At 41.8% G+C, this 20612-nt stretch overlaps 1 protein-coding gene across 1 annotated transcript; it reads right to left on the bottom strand.

Annotated features, from left to right (window-relative positions):
- Positions 1-242: 242 nt before the first annotated feature.
- On the bottom strand, positions 243-3072 carry LOC128446410 (melanin-concentrating hormone receptor 2). The gene is made up of 2 exons (XM_053429442.1): positions 2609-3072; positions 243-882 (listed from the first exon to the last, which is right to left on the bottom strand). The coding sequence occupies exons 1-2, from the start codon at positions 3010-3012 to the stop codon at positions 243-245; spliced, it is 1044 nt and encodes a 347-aa protein (XP_053285417.1). The 5' UTR covers positions 3013-3072.
- Between the last annotated feature and the right edge of the window lie 17540 nt (positions 3073-20612).

Raw genomic sequence — 20612 nt, 5'->3', positions numbered from 1 at the left:
TGTCTTTTTTTCTCTTGCACTCTCTGTTGAAAACATTTGATATGACCTGTATTTCACTTCTTTCACTCAGGGCTGAAGTTGCTGCTCATGCTTTATACCCAGGCTCATTCGTACGGTATCCATTTCCAGTTGTGAAAATGCTGGGGAAGGTTATTTCACGGACAACACCATTCATCGAGCTACTTCCTGTTGAGGTGAGCAGCAGAACATTGTGTATCTACAAAAGGACACACACTTTGGGATTATACGACAGTTAAGCGGTAGTTAGGGTTATTGGTTGAACTGGAACCATCTTGTTTGACGACTGTGAGCTTGGAAGAATGCTGGGAGCTGTTGAGCATGTTTCTGCGGCAAAGGCGGTCACGGTAGTTCTGGGCGAAGATGAGCAGCATGAGTGGGTTGATGCAGCTGTGAGAGTAGCTGAGGCAGATGCTGATGTGGTAGGCGTAGATGAAGGTGATGGTCGGCGTGTTGTTGCTCAGGTTGATCACCTGGATGACGTGGTAGGGCGACCAGCAGATCAGGAACAACGCGATGACCATCAGCACCATCTTGGTGGCTCTTTTAGCCCAGACGGACTGCTTGCGTTTAACCCGGCGGATGGAGCTGAAGACGTGGTAGAGGGTGAGCGAGTAAAAGGTGCTGATGATGATGAGGGGGATGATGTAGCCAAGGATGGACTGGTAGAACGTGTACCAGTACATGTCCTCAGGCCCGTCCAGGTTCATCATGCAGACCTCCAAATGCTGCCTACGCTCCACCTTGGCGAACATCATGACGGGCACGGTGAGGAGGAAGCTTCCAAGCCACACTAGTATGTTGATCATGATGGTCCAGCTGATGGTCCTTCTCTCTGAGGTGGGGTGGACGATGGCTATGTACCTAGAAGGAAGAAGTCACTGTTTAGAGTCAGACTGAAGACTCAACACTCAGACTATAAAAGCAACTTTGCTAAAGTGCGTGTAAAGAGGTCATTGACAAGGTCCTTGACAAGGGATGATAAAAGTAAATACCATGTAAAAGATACAATCTCAATATATTACATGCTTTGCAAAGTGATGAATGCCGCAATAAATTAGTTTAATCAAGTAGTGAAAATTCACACATTTCCATTTGGTTGTATTTCAATTTGAGGAGCAACTCAGGTGGTTTAGTCACAATGGATCTCAGGCTTTAGGGCATTCGCAGGAAATGAATGACTATTTTGTCACTACTTACAGCAAGTGACACTTAAGTGGAGAAAATGACGCTGTGGTACAAATGACTGCGTTTTTCTCCCGGACCTCCTGCTAGCAGCAATTATCTCAGTTCATAACAGTTTTGACATCATGTTCATGAACAGACGCTGCTGTTCCGAGCTGACGTCCAATAAATGTACCTTTAGTCTGACAGTAGAATCGATGAGTGCAGATCCATATTCGGCCTCTGACCCACTGATGTGTTTCCCCCATGTCAGCCAAGTTGAATATTGATATGATCCAAAATTCACACTTACCCCACACCGACAGGAGAACTCTATGCTACATGCACGTCCTTTAAGGCCTACACAGAGAATCCGTTTTATGAACCATGTGATTGGTTCATACAAGTGATTGTTCATCCTGATTATTTGTATCTCTGATCGATTTTTTTCAAATAAGGCGCTGCGATGATATGGAAACAGCGGGGGCAGCTGAAATAGCTTCGCATTTCTCACAAGTAACTGCACCTTTCTAGTTATGACATGAATACCGTACATAATGTGCTGTAAGGAAATGATCTGGGCATCTGTGTATGTGACCAATTGAGATTTGATCAGACCGTGAGATCAGTCCTATATTTGTGATGATTTACCAAAGCAATATGTAAACGGTGCTTGAGAACCACTGAATCAGACTCTCCAGATGAAGATCCCCTCTTCTTCATCAATCTGAGCTGCTCTGCTGCTGCAGCAACAGGAGGTATAACCCCTTCTCCTCTTCCTCTTCCTCCTCTCATGCTCCTTGTTGCCTTCATCCCTTCTTCTTTTTGAAAAGTCCCTTATATCCTTCAAGTCGTACTTCACTGATTTAGTTTACTGGCTCCCACCAGATGCCAGCAATTATGACAAGCCCTGTAGACCTTCACCCGTGTTGTCTGTCTTTCTTTCTCCCTCTCCCGCTCTAACACAAAATCCGCACGTGCCCGAGGACCCCAAACCTGCTTGGACGCTTATTGATCAGTGATCGGCAATTATATTATTTTCTAGCATTAACGGAGGAATGGATGCTGGGCTGTTTTACGAAAAGTTATTTTAGTTTTGTCTAGTACTAATCTGTTCCAGATCATACACATGACTAATTGATGGTTTATGTATATAACATTATGTCGTCATGGGATCCTGCAGATGATCGATCATCTAGGAAAACCTGTTAACACTATAGAGGGACGATTTCTTCAGTATTATGCAACAGTGAATATGTTTATTATCATCATTATTATTATTATTGCTGCTGCTGTTGTTGCTAGTAGTATTATTAGTATAATTAGCCTTTTAATATTGATTTGCACATACATAAATGTTGTTATTTTTCACCACCTTTATAATAACCCCTATCTGACTCTTATCTTCATGTATTGATGGACTTACCGGTCAATGCAGAGCACAGTAACAATCCCCACTGTGGTGAACTGGTTGCTCACGTCCACCACCACCACCGCTTTGCACATAAAGTTTCCGAACACCCACTGTCGGTCTCTGACCAGCTGGTGGATGTTGAAGGGCATCACCAGCAGGAACAGCATGTCCGCTATGGCCAAGTTCAGCACGTAGATGTCGGAGACCATCTTCTTCTTGCATGCCGCCACCGCGTAGATGACCAGTCCGTTGGCAATAACTCCAACCGAGCAAAGGATGCCGTAGATGGTGGGGAATGTGTGCATGAACGTGGTGATGTCTATGTGGTTGTAGGACGGGCGGGTTGAGTTCAGACACGCCGGGTCGGTCAGGTTGGCTGTTTGGTTGTTCCTGCAGAATATGCCCGTGTCGTTCATCTTCGGCTCCTCTCAGAAACAGCCCGTGGATGGACGGATTTGAAGCGGACGCTCTCCTGCCGGTGCTTGCTCTCCAAAAGTTTCAGGCAGCAAACTTACGCACTATCCAAAGACGCAGGAGCGCATCCTCCCTCCTGGACTTCTTCTCAGTGCGCTTTGCCTTCACGGAGATGTTTTAAAACAAGGAGACGTTCACAGGCTGGCATTAAATCGAAATGTGTACGAGCAGGGACAGTCTGTTGGAATGATGTCTCTTGAACCAAACTACAGCTGACTCTTCACCGTGCGCCTCTGCTGCGCTCTTTACCAAACACTGTGCGCCTCAGCGGACACTAGTTCCCTCCCTTCATAGATAATTTGATGTGTCATAATGAGGACAGGGCAGTTTATCAAAGCCCTGTAGTTGGATCCCTACGCCATATTTACAATCTACTGTTTTACACTTTAATAAGTATTACTAACTTTATAAAAACAACTTTATTAGTGTAGCTTTCCTTAAAACAGCTACAACAAAAACATCGACAGCAAAAGCAAAATAATGCAAAGGCATTCAAATTCAGATCATGCAAATCATGTAACATAAAATCTAAAATCAAACACCAAAAATGATACGAAAGACAAAGATAAATTGATAGAACACCATTCAAAAGAATGAGAAAAGAATAAAAGAAACATTAAAGTAAGAGCAAAAAAAGTAATCCATTGGTCCATTATGTTGTGTGATAAAAACACAGAAAACAAAGAAAAGATGACAATTTGGCCCAAAATCTCAGAATCAATTAGACTGAATAGTGTCTCCTTAAGGCTTCTTTAATAAATGCTGGTAAGATGAAATGGATACAAATGTTAGAGACATTCACCCCAGCAGCATCTGTCCAATTGGGACGTTTCAGTCACTTTAATACAAAAAGACGCAGTGTTCTTTTTTGCGTCGCGATTAAAACGCACATTCCCTGTGAGCCGTTAATGAAGCTCCCTTTTTGTTTTCTCCAAATAATGATTAGCTTCAGCTTATTAAAAATTTGAGCCATCACTTGCATTTACGCTTTCAGTGATGATTTAGCCCTTGAGGCGGCTGCTTAATGCTCACACCAAAAAAAGATTTTCTTAGCAGCTTTGATCTGAAATCAGAAGGAGCGGCTTTAAAGGACTGTCTTGATCCAGAGAATGAATCACCTCTGCAGAGAGTATTCTGCTGGGATCTGATCAGGACACAGACAATGTATTCAAGCTTTTCACACTAGTCCTCATAAAGAATGCACTTTATGACTTATGTAGCTGGTCCAGACGGTAAGTCTGCACAGGAGGCCTGCTTCAATCAGCTCTTTAAGCTCAGCTCTGCCAGTTCCTGACAGCAAAAGACATTTTCCACCATGAACCCCTCGTCCCTAGAGACAAGAACAAGAGTGTCCTTGGTCAAAAACATGTTGAGTGTCAAAATATCTGTAAGACTTGAACCGTAAGTCCAATGTGTTACAGCCATATACTGAATAGAAAGACGGATGACGCGTCTCCACTTCCTCCCACTGTCCAGCGATGAAACCGAGCTAACCTGGATACAGACGCCACCGCATATGGAGCCAGAGTCTTTGCAGCACTGGGAAAATGAGCACTTGGAAATGGTCAAGCAGCCGGGCGACAGGTGGCAATAGAGACACTTTGGCTTTACTTTTGGAGAACCGCCATGTTGTCCATCTTTATTTACAGTCTGTGGTGTGGACCATGGATGGAGGTCCCAGGTATCAGGGCTTCACCTAGAAAATGTCCCTGACAGAAAAACTATAAAAGGGATTAAGAACAACCATCAATAGCCACAAAATGACCAAAGAAAATATGAGTATAAAGAGACAGTGCCGCTCACGTGCACTCTGGAGTATGATTTCTTCAAGGCTCTCTCTCTGTTTTTGGCTGCATTCATCATTCCCTCAATCCTGATCACTCTATCATGTCCCTGCAGCTGAAAACCACGGCCTCTATCATGATGTTGCCACCATGCCTCTAAAGTAGGGACGATATTAGCCAAGTGATGTAGTACATGATGTTTGCCAGATACAATGTTTAGAGTTCTGCTCAAAAAGTTTTGTCTCATTACACCAGAGCATCTTTTCCCTTCATCCGCTCAAAATCCTTTCAGAGCTGTCAGGGAAACTCACGTCATCCATCTTTTACTCAGTGTGGCGTCCGTCCAGCCTCTCGCCCATAAAGCTGTGATTGATGGAGCGCTGCTGAGATGACTGTCCTTCCTGCAGGTTCTACAGTCTCTGCAGAGGGCGTCTGAAGCTCTGTTACAGTAACCGCTGGGTATAGCTGACCAACCCCCTCCTTGCCCATTTACTGAGTCTGACCTGACATGCAACTTTAGGAAAAGTCCTGGTGGTTCCTAACTTTTTCCATTTCACTATTGTTGAAGCCACTGTGCTCTTGGAAACACTCAGAACTTTAGAAATGCTTTCATAGCTTTGTCCTGGTGCCAACTTCACCACAATGTTATATTGGAGAGCTCCTTGAATTCCGTGACTTGGTTTTTGCTGTATGTTGTGGGACAATACAGTATATAGAGGAGTGTGCCTGTTTATACTTTGGCCATTCAATTCCGTTTGCTACAGGTGGACTCAGGACACATCTCATGGATGATGAAAGCCAATGTGATTTTGGACACTGTGGAGTCTGAATACATTTGTAAATAGGAATTTCCAGTTTTTTATATTTAAGTAGATTTTTTTGCCCAGATAATCGGCCTTAAATTACAATTAGTTAATTGAAAGTAATTCACATAACAATAAAATGTGAAAATTGCTGAGTTGTTGATAAGATAATCATTAATTTGTCCCACCCCCGGGACATTTGCGTGGTTAAAGTAAGTAGGTGGTGGGGGTCTTTAACTTGTTCCCACCAGACGATTTTCTCCTAATCCATCCATTGGAGGAAAAAGAAAAAACATTCGACCCGGGGCTAATCCTGTTCTATGTCTGCATCTAGTGCTGCTTGATTTCCTCAGAAGTTATTACAAGAATTGCTCTGACAGTTGGTACAAACATTCATGTCCCCTCAGGATGAATTGTCATAACTTTTGGGATCCTTTCATCCAGTGCTGTCATCTGCTCCAGCATACGACTGTTCTGTAACCTGCTGGCTTTATGGCCAAATACTACTGGCTCGTGTTGACATGGTGAGCATCAATCAGCACACATACCTGTCTTTAGCACTATTTCAACTGTCTACATCAGTATGTACGGATGTCTCTATGTGGTGTGTTTGTGAGTGCATATGAATGTGCATTTATTTATTGTTTCTTTAGATTTATGAAAACAGATAGAGACATTGGAAAATAAGTATTTTATTGAATTATTATCTTGTTATTCCTGCATGTGACAATACAACCTTTGAATAATTGAACATCTGCATGCTAGCTTCTGAATATTTAACTTAAAGCATATCTAAATACAACCACAGAGCTGCTGGCATAAATATTTAATACATTTAAAATACAATTTAATTTCTATCAAATATAGAATAGCTATCGGGCCGCATGAATTATTTTTCATCAAACAGAAAAGTATTTTGTTTGTCAGCTGCTGCTGTACCAACATCAAACTATTCAACCTGATTGTGCTGCAGGATTCAAATGATGACATTCTTTTCCAGAGCAGCTCCAGGTGTTGTCATTCTGAAAGTCAGCATCCATCAGTCGGTCCTGCGTTCTTTCAGTCACGTCATGGACGAGGTAACACCGATTAGCTGATGGACAGCAGTGATTGGGATGGAGTAATGATGCAAAACTCATGACCCGGCTGCCCAAGTCATGAAATGTTTAATTTGACTGACAGCAGAATGTTCTCTGGTGTACAGTATATTCAGATTCACCTTTATTAAAATCTTCATCTACAACAACCGATGGTCTAGAAAATGTGAAATAATTGCATTAGACACTAAAGTCACATTTTTGCTATAAGCCTTCTGGATATTTGGTAAACTGAACAGCTTCTAATGATTAGTTTAAAACGGTTTCATTATACAACCATTTATAGTACCTTCATTAACACTGTTATGTGTGTGTGTGTGTGTGTGGTGCATTTTTTTTCCTCTTTAGGACAGCATAAACACTGACCTTGTCAAGACCAGTAGACCTCATGGGAACCAAAGTCCACCCCCCTAAGGACCTCTAGTCAAGACCCCTGGTTAAGGTTAGGGGTAAGATGTGAATAATGGTTAGGTTAAGGTTAGACATGAACTGGTCACGGTTAAGGTTAGGAATAAGGTTTTGGTTAGGCTATCGATGCAAAGTCCTAGCTGCAAAAACCTGTGTGTGTGTGTGTGTGTGTTGTTTGTTCTTCTGAGAGATAAAGTAGGCCTACTCTCCGTCTGTCCAATCTTAACATGATTACATCATGCAGTATATCAGTTACTTAAAGCTACAGTTGGTGCTAACAGACCAAGTGTGTCTGAAAACATCAGTGCAGTGGGCTACACTAAACAAACAGTTGGACTTTCTTCATCAGATTGTTGGCATCAGTGAGCCGCCGTAATCCCAACCTGGAAGAATTTGGCTGGTGGCTGCTACAGATCTGCTTGTTTCCTTCCTTCAGTGAGTGCCAACTGTACTGGGGCGATACAGGGTTAGTGAGGTCACGCCCTCCATCTGCTCAGTGGCCAACATGGGAGGACGGCAGTGCCCTCACCACCTCCCGGGTATAAAGTTGTGCACTTGTTGAAATGTGAAGCTGGAATCAGTTGAAAAAGAGCACGATGATTCAATAAAACTCTAACCTGCAGCAAGTTATTCCATCGAGTGAGGAATAAACATGAGTAAATAACAGCTACAGACGTTTATGGGCAGTTTCAGGATTTAAATCAAACTCAAATAAGGTCTGAATGGTGAATAGTTAATCCTGGTTCAAAAACTTGCTTTTTAATAGAGATCTTAAATATGGATTGGTTACTTTTTGACAACAGAGTCCTGGACTACTTAATTGTAACAACCCACAATATGTTAGAGCTCATAAATGTGATTATGTGAACACAACACTGGCCTCGGGCAGATCATAAAAGCTAGAGCAGATCACAGTATGCTGGTTTCAGAGGAGTAAAAACAGACACAACCACATACACAAAAAAGTTAACTCACACAAAAACAAAGTCCTTAAAGTGATCAGCACATTGAGAGGGAGTATTGGTTTTGTTATGTGTGATAATAATGCAGGCCCAATCGCAATCACAATTTGTATGTGTATGGAAAATTGAGCTGGAAAATGATTTCCTGAAAATGATTACAAAGGTCCTTTCTGCGAATGGTAATTTGTTCACTGATATGGACCAAGTAATGTTCATGTTCGACCATGTGACAAACAGTGTTATTCTGAAGTGGTTTCTGGTTCTGTGAGGTTTAATTTCAGTTTTAAATTAATCCATCATTTAGATGAGGAGAACATTTTAACTTCCTGCAGTAAAACCGTGTCTAAGAGGAAGCAACTTAGAAAGGATTTTTGCTACTATACTACACTTATAACTAAAGCACTCGGGGAGTTTTCTATAGATTTCTTAACCTGGAGGATTCAACCTATCTTGCTTTATTTAATTTGTTATATTGCTGTGTGGATCAAATTGCTGCAAGCTGGAATGAGATAAAAACACCAAACCTGGGCCATTAAATATAGATGACGGTGAAGAGAAAAAAAAAGGCCAGATGGTGGGAAATTATGGTCCCAAAAAGCAATGCTGCAACAGCCATATTAACTTGAAATTTTGGAATACATCCAGCTCAATGTGCTTTACAATACAACTTCATGAAGAACCACTATAATTAATTTTCCGCTGCTTAGAATTGTTCTGACATATATCCCGCATTATTCGTCTGTGCTTATTAAAAGTTGTTGATGAGGTCGCATAAATAGACCAAACACATCCTGCAACTCAAAGAAGTTGCAGGATGTGTTTGGTCTATTTATGCGACCATATACATATCTGAAACACACTGTGAAGGTTTGTTTCAATTATACCACAAAAAATTGGTGTCACAACGCAAATAAGACTGTAAAACAGAAAATATTTGACCCATCGTTGCGAAACTCACAGGGAACGTTTCATAACAATGTTGAACCATGTGTTATAAACTATTTTGAAATCGCACAGTAGGGACGCACCGTCGGAAAGAAACATGTGCACAAGCCTGGTGCAAATTGTGTCACAAATGATTTAGAACCTTCCAATTCCTGCTGGGGGTTGGAATTCTTTGGATTGTTGTAGTTATGCCTTTGGCAGTGAATGTCACAAAGACAAAACCCACCGTAACTATAATTACCATTGGGTTTAAATAGTGCATATTTTCAAATACATGCATCTACTGCATAGTTTGACTTTTTTGTGAGTATATTTTTTCACTGAAATGAGAGGACTGACTCTCGCTCAGCTCAATGTTCATTTGCAGTTTTCCAGAGATATTAGGTGCCACATGTGCTGGAAATCTAATTTCTCCTTGGAACCCCAATGGCGCGGCCCACTAAGTGATACAGAAATTATTCAGTAACACGTTTCTTTCTTTTTTATAAAGGTAGAAATAGTCAATTTCTTCACAGACGACATGTTCTCTCTCGACTCCAGGTCAAAAGGCTTGGAATGCTCTGATGTCACCATGCTGACAGAACCCGTCTCCTCTTCACACATTTTCTCCCATCAGGCCTGATGAGGACTCATTAAAGTGAGGGGTATAATTGCCTGTCACATTGAGTTATTTGACGGCAGCATTAAGGAGTTTGCGCTGATTTCTAGTGATATCATCACTCCTCTCTTTGAGAGAGAATTAACCTGCTGCTGCTCAGGTACAGAGGGAGAGCGGCGCTGCTCCCCGTGCATCCCCGGGAGGTAGCATTTAGTTCAAAGTGTTTCTATGTTAATGGTGATGCTCCCTGCCTCCATCCCCGGATATCAGGAGAGCACAGATAGAGCTGGTGGGTTTTTCACTGACTTGTGTTTGTTGTATCCCTTTAAGGATGAAGGCATAATAGAGAACTTGTGGTCTACATTAGCATTTTGCACTTGGTTAGCTGCTGGAATAACATTCAGTGGGCTGTGTATCACTGCCAGCTACATCCATTTTTTCATTCATTTTTGTCGACATGTTCCTGCTCTAGCAGCAGCCGGTTGCAGGAGCTTCAGTTGATGTTTGTTAATTCATTACCACCATTGCACTGTGAATATTCAGCACACAGTGTAGCCATAGTCTACATTTATATTTATTCCTCACACTCTGATTGCATATAATTGAGCCTTTTTTTTTTTTAAATCTAACCCTCTTGATTCTTCGTGATTTATGTCAAGTAGCTGCTGCAACACTGCAAACTCCCTTAAGGATCAATACAGATTTAACAACACTTTACTTTAAATAGAGAGAATAGAAGACTGAGCCATGACTTGCCACAGCAAATGATTTTCGATCACATCAGTAAACACTGACTGGATAACATCCTGTGCTCTGTATTCACAAGTCCACTCTATGGTCTGTTTTCAGTGTATGCGCACTATAGACTGAAAACAGCACCGCCAACAGGGAGTAGTAAAAATGAGTAGGACATGTGAACTGCAATGCCACAGGGATAATACGGCATACCGATATTAAATACGATATGATCAATATATTGTGTTTATTAGTATAAGTATATGAGGTATATTTGTCTCATTTATCGCAATCGTCACACCAGACATCCTGTAATTCGTCTGTTCGTTTGTGGGTCACAGATTCACAGATATTCTCCTGTACTGCATGTTCAAGCGAGGCGGACTCAAAGCGGCTGTTGTCACAGCGGAGCACGAATCCAGGGGGAAAAACATGAAGCAACACAAGTGAAACAGTAGCCTCCCCTGTCTGGTTCACAGTTGATAGTGGGATATCACATGGCTCAGATGTCTTATGAGTTTTTGTCGAGATAAGATACACATCTCAGTAAATGCTCTGGGCCCTTGTTAATGTTAATTGCATGCTCTGGTCAGTGTTAAGTTTATATTTGACACCAGGAAAGACAATAGGAAATAGTGTCTTCCAAAGGTTAAGACATGTGATAAACACAGTTGGAAAGGTTTATCGAATAGGAGGAGTCAGGCTAGGTTCAATGTCATTTATTACTACTGTTTTTTTTATATATTTGGGAGATTCCCATTGGTATTTACATATATCCTCTGGCTATAAATGTTACTGTGGAGTTTATGTTTCTTTTTTTTTTATCAGTTTCATTCGTGAATGCACAGAACGTGTTTAGTTCCTCACATGTGCATCACATGCGAGCTGTGTATGAGGACGTTATCTGTTCAGATTCCTCAAATGAAATAGTCATGAAAATGTCACGCTTCAAAAGGAAAAGATGTTGATTCAAAATATAAAGAGAAGTCCTGAAACTATGATAAAAAAAAGTTGAACTCCTGAACGACACCATGGCTCTGATGATGTTATCTTTCTTTCACGTTACATGTTATCCTGGGTGAAAGGTTGATCAGATTATGTCTCGTTCCCAGGGGGGCTGTCTGTCAATGTGAACGGGCAACAGGCCAACACATGTTCTAAAAGCCTCTTCATGCATTCACACATATCATCAGATTGTAGAGTTGTAAAATGTACACTCAAACAAACTTAAAGTAATCACGTTAGATCACTTTATGTTTGCTGGAATTCAACACCGAACGAGCTTCGACAGGCGAGTCTTTCAAATGAGTCCGTTTGTGCTGATTTGCTTGTTCTTATTCTCTCGGCTGCTGGATGACACAGATCTTGTTGAGGGCCTTCAGATGGTCATATGATCTCCTGCTGCAGCTCCTCTGGGGGATCGAGCAAGACAAATTCACATACTGCGGTGAACCCATCACTTTATAAACTAGCCACTTTATAACACCAGTCTGAGAGATGCTCCAATGTAGAAATATCTATTTTCACTTGTTTCATCCTGATAATAAAAACATTACATTCTCCTCCAAGCACCTCAGAAAGTTAGGATTAAGCTGTTTTTATATATATATATATAATAGCCTCTACGTTTAAAGGGATAGTTCACAGAAAAATGAAAATTCACTCATTATTTACTCACCACTATGCCGATGGATGGGTGGGTGAAGTGTCTGAGTCCAAAAACACTTTCGGAGTTTCAGGGTGTCCGTAAGCCCAAACATTTAGCTTTAATGTCCCTTGATATTAGCTCAATAGCTTACATCCTTATATCAATAACTCAATAGCCTATTGGGGGATTTGGACCAATGTATTATAGAAATTTGGAAAATATGTTTTTCTTTTTCTTTTTAACCATTTGTCTTATTTCATGAGATTGAAATGACAGTAGACAGTAAGTGTTGTGCCTTGACAGTTAAGTGTTGTGATATTATGAGAAGGGCAGAACCATGACTATCTTTGAAGGCGATCTTTGTTTATCATGACAGAAAGAACCAATTCAGTCAAGAACACGAATGTCATGATTTAACCATGTATCTCACAAATGGGACAGTCATGCTTGGCACAGATGACTCCATTCTTTGGATGTGCCCTGGATTAGCTCTGGATTAGCATGCTAAGATAAAACAGGGAACACATGAAAAATCCCATAATGGGCCAAAATACATTTGTTCAAGATGGATACCATTTACCAAAGCCATGTTTGGACTCAGTGCTAAAAGGTGCAGGCTGGAGTGGCGGAGGCAGGTTGCCGGCAGTAGGGCGTGGGTGGCAGTGTAGCTGAGCAGGGATCAGTGAGGAAGAGGTCTTATTTAAAGAGACTGTGAGTGAGGTTGTGCCGACCCTGAATCTCACTGTGAAAGCACGAGAATCACTTTTCATTCAAATCTGCTTTGCGTTGTCAAAAGTGCATTACTTTGGAATTATTTGTTGACATTTTTATAATAATACCAACAGCAATAATAAAAGTAATAATAATAATGATTGTAATACTATTAATAAACTTTATTTGTATAGCACCTTTCATAAAAGAAATGCTACAAAGTCACGACTAGATTCTTGTTGTACCTCCTGTATCTGATCAGTGGTATCCCATCGTTATTGCCAGTGTTTTTCTATGACCCTTCAATGTTTCATGTTGCTCCTTGTCCTTCTGCCCGGTGTCACTTGGCCTTTAGTTCTTTTGAACATCAAGACGAATATACCTAGAGAGGGTTAGTGCTTCCCTATTGATCTGTCAACTGTTTCAATAGCCATTGATAAAAACCTCTGAAGAATTTTGTTACAACTTGAGGTACAGCACTCCAGAATGCCCCTAATGACTCCTATATGGAAAATACAGCTGGTTCTTCAGATGTATACGAGCAGCACAAGCTGATGTAAGCTGTGTAGACCCAGATCAAAGATTAACAGAAAAGGCCTGTTTTAAAGGCTGAAGACATACGATCATCTCTGAGAAGAGATCTCAGTTGAGTGAACATCTCCACCAAGGCCCACTAGTCCTCGCATAAAAGCACATTTAAATCCACTCGGTGTGGATATCACTTGAAACTGCATTAAATTGCTTAAACTCATAGATATCGCTTCTCTTAACTTGTCTAATTTAGTTTCTGGTGTCTACTCCATGAAAGTCGGTGCTGCTGCGTGCCCATCTACTACCCTGTACTCCACAGCCATAGTTTCTACTTCACTAAGGGAATGACACGTCCTGCACTACAACTGAACACTGGCACGGTACAGAATCTGTGGAATATTCCAAATCTGAATGTAATTAATGGTTTTATTTGACACAAAAAGACCAACGTTCTTCCGGGGAAAAGGCTCGGACGGTAACTGAGGTGCTTTAGGAAACCTGCCTGAGCAAATCTTCTCTATCTCGACTCTAACTGGCACACAGCTCTCCCTCACGCCGAAAAGAGCCAGCTGACCTCTGATCGGGATTCTCCTGGACACCTTCCAGTAAAAGGTATTCTAGAGGCATGCAACTGGAAGCTAGATAATATTGGAGAGGTGATATATCCCACCTAGCCGAGGAAAGCCTCAGGACCCCATGAGAGCAGGAGGATGTGGCTGCAGAGTGGAGCATCTCGGGTGTTTTTCTCAGCCTGCGAACTTTGTCTTGATTGTCCAGGAATGTGTTCAGTTATTTTTGGTTGTGTCTGCATGTAACAATAGTGTCACTAGGAACAAATTGTGGAAACAACCGCAGTTTTCTCTTTAAGTCTGCATGAACTGACACGTCTCCATGATGACACGCTCTATTGCATGCAGAAGCGTGTTTTTTTTATTCAAATACCCACTGCATAAAGTGGAAAAACCATGAAGAAGATTGATTCATAACCAACCATCGTGTTGTGCAGATAAGCATACAAATCTGTGTGGCCACATACTGGAGGTCGAGGTTTAATCAAGGAGCCACTATGGATGTAGCATGCATAATCCTGCTGTGATTTGAACATGGACCCTCCACCTTCATTTGCTTGAATAGAGAGTTGATTAACCAAAAGGGAAAGCCGGCGCACTATGTAGGCATTTGAGGAGATGCAGAATTAGACGTAAAGCTACTGTATAGTGGGCATTACTGTCATTATGGATATAATCTGAACCAAACATGATTATTTTCTCGTATTTTGTGTGTTTACTTAGTGATTTAAAAGTCAAATAAGCGAACAAAATATGCATAATTATACAATGAGCTGCGAGAGGTCCATGCACATTTGTTTCTGCCTACTGAAGGGATAAAAATAGCACAGAATAGTGCAAATAGCGTGGTTCACTGTGGACCTGTTTTAAGCAGGCAGACTATTCCATGTAAAAGGGAGTCACCTGAAGATATGACTGTGAGCTATGGTGTCATTATCTAAGTGATAAGTTACATTCCAAAACTGTGAGAGCACATTCACCATAAAGAAGGACAACCCGTCTCCACCTCCTTCCTCTATCCAGATATGAAGCCAAAATTACCAGGTAACCAACACTGTCATATTGCACATTAGTGTGATAAGAACTACCTAAAATGACAGAAAACCTGTACTGTAGTTTGATCCACTTCCCATCCACTAGCATGGCGGAGACAGTGTTTTTATGATGATAACATACTGTAGCTAGCCAGAAGGGTGATGAAGATGCTTCATCATAATTTTTGAGTAGCCGTCATATCATCCATTTTTATATACACCCTATGACATTAGCCAATGATAGATTTCAAACATAGTCAGCCAATGTTATTGAGGTTACTACTTAATTAAGGGCAGGGGTATTTTTACATCATGTTTACAGTGATGACCACTGTGGGAAACAATCGTGGTAATGATCTCCCCCATGTTGAAAATGTATTGAACCATTCATCAACCCGCACCTCCTTCCTCGTCAGACATTATGGCTGCATTGTCACCGGACATCCTGCTGTGCCCCAAATTGAGAACGATTTTAGATGTATAAGAGTTAACAGTATAAACCATAACTTCTTGAGACCTTAGCTTCTTAAAACGAACCATATTCTGTTTCTTTTTGTGAACTAATAGATGCTCTTATATGTACATATAAATACCAGTATAACTCCCCATAGACAGTTCTCACCTCATACACTGTAGCAAAATAAATCTTTCACACTGAAGTTGCAAGGAGCCACTAAAATCCCAAAGATATTCTTACTGTTGCCCTTTTCCTCCGACTGCAGCACATAGAATAAGAAAGAAACCCCGACTGTGAATCTGCACCTGATCCTACGGTTGCCCAATTAGGACAATTTATGACCAATCTCAGCCTGTGAAAGGCCAAACTAAACATTGTTATCCATGATTTGATTGAAATGAGTATGTATATATGTATGGATAATGACTGACATGTGTTTTTGTATTTTCTATAGCATCTATTAGAGTATTTCAAGTTAAAGGAAAAAGGTTTAAACAAAAGAAGTAGTTAATTAAAGAAAAATGTGTTGTTTAAAAAGCACAGTGGAGATCAGGCAGACTACCATGATTTACTTCCTCTACGACACTTGACATTTGTTCTGTGAAGGACATTCATTGATCACTTCTTCTTTAATCATCTCCTGTCTGGGCTATTTCACTACACAGTGCCAAATGCTGCATTGTTGAACCGACAAAACGAGTTTGCATGTTCTCCTCAGATTGAGGGTTAGGTTGTTTGGAGATTCTAAATTGACCATAGGTGTGATTGTACGTGCGATTGTTTGTCTGTCTCTGTGTGTTGGCTCTGACGAATAGTGTTGACCTGTCCCTTTACCCCTTCTCTTGCCCGATGTCAATGATAGGCTCCAGGATGGATAGAGGGATGTTGTCTTATTTTTTCAGGCTTTTTGTTTTTTTCCTCACAGCCACCAAAGTGTTAAAAAGTATCAAATACCTCAGGGCAGTTTATCCTAGGCACATCTTTTGAAGATTTGGTCAAACGTATAAGTGCATATCAGTCAGCAATAAGCAAAAGTCAAACAGCTTATTTTCACCTCTGAGATGTAAAAAAAAAAAAAAGAATCTGTATTCAGTATTGATCCTGCTGGGCCCAGTAGGCTTTTGAATTACTGCTCGCCATCTCCACAGCAAGAGCTCACACCTCTGTGTAGCATCTGAGGATTCATGCAGTGTCTGTGGCGTTCCAGCATTATCAGTATGCAGCACGCGCGCCTGCAGGTCCGCAAGTAAGTCTGTGGCGTAACCCCCACCCACCCATCCCGCCCCTTTGTTGATATATTTTATTGCTATATTTATGAGTAATATACAGGTTCCAGCACAGTCGTTCCAATCAACGAGGGGCTGTGCAACTTTTTCCCCACTAGCCATAAAATTTAATGAATAATTTGAATAGGTGCTGATGCAGATGGAGCTGTTGGTCAGGTCGGTTTATCTGATTGGTTTTTAAATATACTGTGCTCAAGTGATACGGGGACAGATAAAACACTTGAATCTTATTAACACGGGATAAAATCATGCCGCTCGCTGCCGCCAACCTTACCTGCGAGCTCTCAAGATCAAAAATGAACATGTCCGAGATAGCATCTCTCTCCCGCCTTTCTTAACAGGGGAAGAAACTGCATCAGTGCAAATGGTCACAAGCAGATCGACCAGCAGCCAACCTCAAACACAATCCTCTGTGGACTCCAATGATTTCACAGCAGAGATAAGGACAAGCTCCGAGCTTATAGAGCGGGAGTGAATCAATAATAGATTTTTACAGCACGCAGGTAATGGTTTATACCTGACAAGTGACAATCTTTGTTCTGCGAGACGCTCGTCCACCTCAAAATGTGACTCCATTTCTTTTCATGTGAGGCAAAGCAGATGTAAGATCAGACAGGGAGAGACGCTTCAGGTCCACTGAACATAACATGATTATAGCATATCGATCAGAAATCCATATGATGTGTTTAACAACTCTGAATTAAAGTCTCCTGTTGAGAGCTGGTGTTCTAAAGTTTTTACAGGGTAAGGGTGTGTGTGTGTGTGTGTGTGCGTGTGTGTTGTCAGTGTGTGTGTGTGCGTGTGTGTGCGTCTGTGTCTGTGTCTGCGATGGTTTTCTCCAGGTTCTCTAAATTCAGCCCACAGTCCAAAGACATTGGTTGAGGTTAGGTCAATTGGAGACTCTGAAATGAACATAGGTGTGAGTGTGAATGTGAATGTCCAGGGTGTATCCCACCTCTCACCCAATGTCAGCTGAGGGTTTGCTCCAGCTCTCCAGCGATCCTCGAAGGATAAGCTGTAGATAATGTATAAAGCATACATTCGATTTTTTGATTTGATTTTGAGTAAATAGAAAAGGCACATATTCTTTTAATGACTGTCAATAAAACACGCAAAATCACATGTCTTCAAAACAAGGGTCCAGTAAGTGGACGATGAGCCGAGAAAGTTGAAAGTGTTTTCCCCAAGAAACTCTAACAGAAACCGTAGTTTATATATATTTCAATGGTATAGTAGAGTATAGACTATACTATAATGTTCATGTTAAGAATCCATGAACAGTTTACTATACAGCATTCAAGGCAATCTCTATTTTCTTGTTTTTAAATAAGTTTAAATTAATAAATATGAGTTTGGTGCAAAACTTAAAAATATTCCTGTCTGCAGCTGCCACTGCAGTAAAACCTCTTTGGCACTGACTCAGCCACTTAATATGCATGTATTTCCACCTACTGGACAAACAATGACACTGCACGTCGTCCTCGTCCTTTCTCTTTTCCAGTTTATGATACAATTCTAAATTACTGATGCAAAATAGAGATTTGAGCAGATTGTAGACATGCATATAAAATGTCAGCATACATATATAATGGACCGCAGTCAGTCGAGCGTATCACAGGCAGCCTCTGAGGTTTATAGCTGTTATAAAAACGGCCTGGTTCAGACCTGTGTTGATTTGTGTCTCTCTGCTCAGGTGTTCCTGCATGTAATTTGCCAAACACGTCCTTTTCTGATCTACACTGCAAATTCTCTCTCAGACAGGTCGACACAGCATGCGAGCAATTCCCTGCGGTGCATTCTACATTAAGCCTTTCATCCAAACCTGCGCTGATGCTCAGACACTGGGAATACTGTATAATAGGTGGTGCCTCCCCCTCTTGTGGTTTGGCGCAATATTACATAGGTCTGCGATTGCCGTTCTTGACTGTACTCAGACATTACAGCTTTTCAGAACCACGGCTGAGGCTGAAAGTGAAGCTGTGCCAGTGCTTCAGCATCTTTCATAGGGGGAAAAGAAGGAAGTGCGTGGACCGCAATAATGTTTCATCAGCCCAACAAATATCACAGACACTCAGAGACCTGTGAGTGCAATGTATGACTTATGTGACTTACTGTGATCCGGAGGATAATGTCTAAGAGGAAAGAGAAAGAAATCATTGTCAGGGTTGAAGTGGCTGCCTTTCTGTCTGTCCTTTAGAGTGCACTATGTTGCTGATTGAGCGTTCAGACCCATTCAGAACCCAGATTGCCTCTCCTCTTTATAGGCAGCTCCAGCCTGGATTAGTTCTCAGTCTCATGATGCTGGTAAAAATAGCCTTATTCTCAACAGGCACGATTTAATTTAGCGGGCCTGCCTCTCCACAGCGATGGCTGATGTGAGGGAGTGTGCTCACCACGTAGGAGTAGACAGATCATATAGCGAGCTGGCTGCTATCTTTCTTTTCTAAATTCATTAAAAAAAACAGCAGTTTGCGACCTCAGCGGTCACTGTTGCAGAAAACACGACGACAGATGACGCGACTTTGCTTTGTTTGCATTTGTTTGCATGTGAACAATTCCCCCTACCCTCATGTGTTACTGTGCATGTGTTTTCTTTTGACAGTGGAGACAAGTGTTCACATTGCGAATGTTCCTCCATGCATTCAGAATGTGCTTCTTTAATCTCCTCCAAAGAAGCTCCTGGGCTTGGCTGCAAAGCATGGGTGGCTGTGTGAGTTATGGCATGCCAGCTCTTCAGGAGGGTTTTAGAAGAATGGGTGAAATAGAGGATTTCACCCAAGAACACGCTAATAGTGAAGACTTATCACATCGCTGTGCAGAGCGGGAAAGGTCCTCCCAGATACTTAGCAGATAAGAAAAAACGTGTTTTTATGGGACAGACAGGGGAGCTTTTGGCCCATCGGGGGATTTGGGCCCCTCGGGGCGTGTTTTCTCATGGCGATGAAATGGCGAGCGAGGAGACCTGGATTCACTCTCCTTTATCTTCCTGAAGGCACCGGGTTCATGCCGCTCCTTTATTCTCTCCTTCCTGCCTCTTTGTACTCCTGTGATCGTGCATGCCGCGCTCCTGTTTGTGTGTGTATGTGTGTGTGTGTGTGTGTGGGGGGTTGGGGGGGGGGATTGTGCTGGGGCATCAATGGGTTGAAGCTATGCGGAATGAAATTCATCAAAGTCAGTGGAGCATTGTGATGAAAGCTTTGTGAGGGAATTTCAACCATTACTATAGCCAGGGTCCATGCAAAGTTGTTAGTTTTCTCTTGTTTTTTAATGAAAATTCTCCCCAGCCATCTTGGTTCACAGGGTCTCAGTATAGCCGCAACCTTCGCCAGTTATACTCTCAGCTCAATTGGCTGCTCGCTGTCCATTAGAACCATCCAGAAGTTGTTAAGCTGGCCGAGAACCTGGCCGGGCGTCTATCTATCCGCTTTGCCCCCTGGAGAAAGATTCTCCAAGTTCACATTGTATTTGTTCCATCCAGTTTCCATTTGGAAGCTGATTGACTCTGTGCCTCCCCGTCCGACATATAATCACCCTAATAATTTACCTCGTCGTTATCAAGGGGTAGATAATGGAAAAGAAAAGAAATCCACATCTCAATTTTGTAAGGTCGGCATTTGGGAACAGGGAAGGAGAAGAGAAGAATAAAACACTCTTTGTGAAACACTTTTTGGTTCCATTGCTTTTGTAACTGCACCAACATCATATATTTACAATAACCCTGAACATTACTGTAAATGACACGAGACCAGTTCTGATGTCCCCTGCTACTTTACAGAATGATCACAGCCTTTTGTGCACCGCCTCCAGGTCGAGCACACATAGGTATAGAACTCACGTAAACCCACTACCGCCGCAAATGGACCACGGTAAACACATTCATGATTGCAGCACGGTAGCCCTGCATCAGAGTATGATGGATGCTATGCCATCAAAACTCTTTCTGATGACAGATTTGCTCCAACAGTTTGCTCTGA

This window comes from Pleuronectes platessa, chromosome 8 (genome assembly GCF_947347685.1).
Source record: "Pleuronectes platessa chromosome 8, fPlePla1.1, whole genome shotgun sequence".
Classification (NCBI taxonomy): Eukaryota; Metazoa; Chordata; class Actinopteri; order Pleuronectiformes; family Pleuronectidae; genus Pleuronectes; species Pleuronectes platessa.
Note: the sequence above shows the minus strand (reverse complement) of the source record. Positions and strands in the feature narration are given on the sequence as shown.